The 4491-nt window shown below is 52.1% G+C and overlaps 1 protein-coding gene across 3 annotated transcripts in view; it reads left to right on the top strand.

The window, feature by feature from the left end:
- Positions 1–4491, top strand: part of PTP4A3 (protein tyrosine phosphatase type IVA, member 3) — an 80375-nt gene that overhangs the window by 70773 nt on the left and 5111 nt on the right. For all 3 annotated transcript variants that reach the window (XM_015427472.1, XM_015427470.1, XM_015427471.1), the window contains exon 4: positions 3112–3242. In XM_015427472.1, coding sequence (XP_015282958.1) covers positions 3112–3242 — 131 coding nt within the window. The remainder of the gene's footprint in view (positions 1–3111; positions 3243–4491) is intronic.

Raw genomic sequence — 4491 nt, 5'->3', positions numbered from 1 at the left:
GCTCCTAACCATCAACACCACAAGAAAAGGTCACCTTGCCACCTACATGGTGGCCTTCTTAGTTTGGTGGAATGTTTGGTGCCACTTCAGATAATGAGCAGCCAGTTACTAGCTGCGCCACCTCTTGCAGATTTGCCTGGGCGGGTGAAGACAGAGCAGCCCTCTAGCCTTGCCAACTCCAGGCTGAGGAATGCCTGGAGCTTTGAGGAGGGAGCCCATGGAGAGTGAAATCTGGGAAAGGAGAAGGACCTTAGCGGGTATAATGCCAATGCAGTCCACGCACCCAAACGGCCATTTCTTCTCCAGGGGAACTGATCACTGTTCTCTGGAGAGCCATTGTCATTCTGGGAGACCTCCAGGCCCCGCCTGGGGGGTGGCAACCAGTGCTCCCTCTAAGCCGTGGAGTCTTGTGAGCAAAAATTCTACTTTGTGAGCGACTGGCATTAAAGTTGTGAACGAGCGATTTGGCTCCTGAATAAATTACTGAATAAACTGGCTCGGTGGCCAAGACGCTGAACTGCAGACCGGAAGGTCGGTAGTTCGTTAGTTCGAGACCCGAATGCTGCATGACGGAGTGAGCTCCCATCTCCGGCCCCGGCTTCTGCCAACCTAGCAGTTTGAAAGCAAGAAACTGCAAGTACATAAATACTTCAGTGGGAAGGTAACAGCATTCTGTGCGCCTCGGCGTCTAGTCAGGCCGGCCACATGACCACGGGAAACGTCTTCGGACAGCGCTGGCTCTTCGGCTTGGAAACGGAGATGAGCACTGCAACCCTAGAGTCAGACTCGACTGGCTTTTGAGCTAAGAAAAACTTTACCCTTTACCCGGAGCCATCCTTCCTGAGCTAAGACAAAAATGTATGAGCCAGAGGCTAACAAACTGTGAGCTGGCTCACACTGACTCAGCTCAGAGGGAACGCTGGAGGCAACCCTACTTCCCTGCACTCACACACCAGCACTGGAGTCCTGCGTCATCGGCAGGGCAGGAACCCAAGGAGGAGGTTAACAGTTGCAGCTCGTCAAGGTTCACTGCGAGGACACCATCGGTCTACTCCTGGCTGCGTAGATGCAGGATGCAATTTGGGCTCTGGCGGCTCTCGCCGTTCCGGAGGTTTTGAGCCGAGTACGGACAGGAAGGGGGGAAGCCTTTTCAAGTGGGCCAGCTAAACCGAAGGGAGAGGCTTTGCAGGAAAGGGGGTAGCAAGGAAGTGGGGGGGGGGGGGTTTTGAAGGAACCGGGTTTCCTTTCAGGCCCGGGCGGTTGCTTGGAAAGCAGCTCCCATTTTCTAGCCAGCGAAAGAAACGTTTCCATCGGCTGGCTGACGGCCAGGGGCTGGCGGAGGCAGCACTTATGCCGTCCTCCCACGAGTGGTGGGGTGACGAAACTGTACCAGCCCTCCCTTTCTCTATCCAAGGTAAATCGGAGAGTCTCCAAACGGAATTGCCGTGAACAGCTGGATTTTGAGTCCAGATGTGCCTCAGAGACCCTCCAAGACATTAGGAGTGTTTCTTTTATTTACTTCACTCATGCCCCGCCTTTCTCCTTAGTTGGGACCCAAGGTGGCTTACATCATACGCCTCTCCTCCTGTTTGCCCTCACAACAGCCCTGCGAGGTAGGCGAGGCTGAGAATGTGTGACTGGCTCAAGGTCGCCCGGCGAGCTTCCATGGCCGGAGTGGGGATTCGAATCGGGGTCCCTTAGGTCCTAGTCAGACGTTTCCCACCACCACGCTGGCTCTTGATGTACTTGTATCTGGTCAAAGGTGCTTTGACGTTCAGAGCCAGTTTGGTGCAGTGGTTAAGAGCGTGGATTCTAATCTGGGAGAGCCAGGTTTGATTCCCCACTCCTCCACATGCAGCTGCTGGTGTGACCTTGGGTCAGTCACAAGTTCTCTCAGAGCTGTTCTCAGGAGCAGTCCTGGAAAGAGCTCTCTCAGCCCCACCTTCCTCGCAGGGTGTCTGTTGTGGGGAGGGGAAGGGAAAGGAGATTGTAAGCCGCTCCCGTGCCACAAGGTTTGTTAGTCTTTACGGTGCTGCTAGGCCAGGGGTGTCGAACTCGTTACGAGGGCCGGATCTGACATAAATGAGACCTTGTTGGGCCGGGCCGTGTGTGTCATAAAATATAATGCCAGGTAGCAGAGATATAAACTTTATAAAGGACAAAAACACAAGGGGTAGTTTTTTTACTTAAAATAAAAACATGCTTGAAACATTAACTCTGTAAGCTGCAAACCTACTTTTGATTTATTGACATTCACCACAGAAATCTCATGTTCTAAGTCTAGGACTCAGGTTAAAACGTGAAATGGCTGAGCGATTGAGACAGTCTGGCGAAGCAAGCTATGATGCAGCAGCAGCAGCAGAACTGGAAGCAGGAGATGGCCAGTTCCACTACGGGGCCGATCCAAGCCCTCCAGGGGGCCTGATCCAGCCCCCGGGCCGCATGTTTGACACCCCTGTGCTAGACTCTTGCTCTTCTCTACTGCTACAGACAGAGAAACACGGCTGCCCATCTTGATCTATAGAAATGTGCGGAAGAGTAGTACCTCTATGTGTGTGCGCACGTGCGTGTGTGTGTATTTAACCTAGCCCCTCAAAATAAGCACTGTGTGCAGGGGTCATTTCCTGCAGGAGCGCACAGGAGCAAAGCTCCGGCAGTAAAGAGCCCAGGGGGCGGGCACATGCAACAAGCCCCACCCCCTGCTCCCAGCAGCCCTCAGTCAGAGCAAGAAGCAGCCAGGTAAGCTGCAGAGCCCCTGCCCCCCGGCCCAAAACAGTCTAGTGGCACCTTTAAGGCCAAGTTTTATTCAGGCACAAGCTCTCCCTCCTCTGCGAGGACAGATCTGCACGTCCCCCCCCCAATAGCTAGCAATCCAAAACAGTCCAGTGGAGGCTGAGCGGTGGGTGTTGCCTTCTGACACACTTCCGGTGATGTCAGGGTGTGTGGCATATGCAAGTGAGTTATGCTAATGAGCTCCTGCACCTCTTTTTCTACGAAATGACCCCTGTATGGCATACATGGCCCCGCCCAACAAAGTGACGTTTATATCAGATTTTCTACGAAATGACCCCTGACTGTGTGTTTATTCTTCCTTCTGCTCCCTCCTTCTAGGACTGGCCGTTTGACGACGGAGCCCCCCCGCCCACCAAAATCGTTGACGACTGGCTGAACCTGCTGAAGACCAAGTTCTGCGAAGACCCCGGCAGTTGCGTGGCTGTCCATTGTGTGGCCGGCCTGGGACGGTAAGCGGGGGGAGCTTCCTGTCTCTTCCGGGGGCAGCGGGATCAGCAGCCATCCATTCCTGGCTGCGTGCGTTAACGTTTCTTTAAAAAAAAAAAATGTATACCGACTGCATTACAGTTACCCAGATTCTACAGCAAAAACCTGGGTTCTGCGACTGTAGATTATGCATCTGCAGAGATGGATCACTGGTCTGATCCATCAGGGCTCTCCTGAGAGCCAGTTTGGTGTAGTGGTTAAGTGCGCGGACTCTAATCTGGGAGAACCGGGTTTGATTCCCCACTCCTCTACTTGCACCTGCTGATGTGACCTTGGGTCAGTCACAAGCTCTGGCACAGCTGTCCTTGGAAAAAGAGCAGTTTCTGTCGAGAGCTCTCTCAGCCCCGCGTACCTCACAGGGTGTCTGTTGTGGGGAGGGGAAGGGAAAGGAGTTTGTAAGCCGCTCTGAGACTCCTTTGGGTAGTGAAGGGCGGGGTATAAATCCAATCTCTTCTTCTTCTTCTTCTTCTTCTTCTTCTTCTCTCTGGTGTTTATGCCATAAGGCAAGGGTGTCGAACTCATTTGTTATGAGGGCCGGATCTGACATAAATGAGACCTTGTTGGGCCAGGTCGTGCGGTTAATAAAATGTAATGCCAGGTAGCAGAGATATAAACTTTATAAAGGACACAAACACAAAGATATTTTTTACTTAAAATAAAAACATGCTTAAAACATTAGCACTCTTGCAATATTTGGTTTATTTAACAGTGTCTGATAACTGACACCTCTTGCTCTGAATTATTGCATCAAAATGTCTGTGCCATTGCAATCTTGAGTATGCTGTTCAGGTGTGTATCTGTAAGCTGCAAACCTACGATGACGCAGCAGCAGCAGAACTGGAAGAAGAAGCAGAAGACAGCCAGTTCCACTGCAGGCCTGACAGAAGCCCTCTGGGGGCCTGATCCGGCCCCCGTGCCGCATGTTTGACACCCCTGCCATAAGGTGTCCTTAGGTCAGTCATTCTGGCCTTCCCCAGAGGGTCGTTGTGATGATAAAAATGAGAACGGAAGCCTCCCAAGGCTGTTCGCACCCTACAAGAGTCTCCCTACACCTTCAGCCCTGATTAATATTTAGCTGTTATGTACCCTACATATGTACACTGAGGGGGAAAAATCACCTCTAAGGGATCGCATGCATGTGCGAATCAGCCTGGAGCTTTTGGATATCGAGGCTTTTCTCCACAGTCACGAATTGTGTAGGCAAAATTCGGC

The sequence above is a fragment of the Gekko japonicus genome, unplaced genomic scaffold (genome assembly GCF_001447785.1).
Source record: "Gekko japonicus isolate JY-2015 unplaced genomic scaffold, Gekko_japonicus_V1.1 scaffold3359, whole genome shotgun sequence".
Lineage (NCBI taxonomy): Eukaryota > Metazoa > Chordata > Lepidosauria > Squamata > Gekkonidae > Gekko > Gekko japonicus.
The sequence above is the reverse complement of the archived record's forward strand: the minus strand, read 5'-3'. Positions and strand labels throughout refer to the sequence as shown.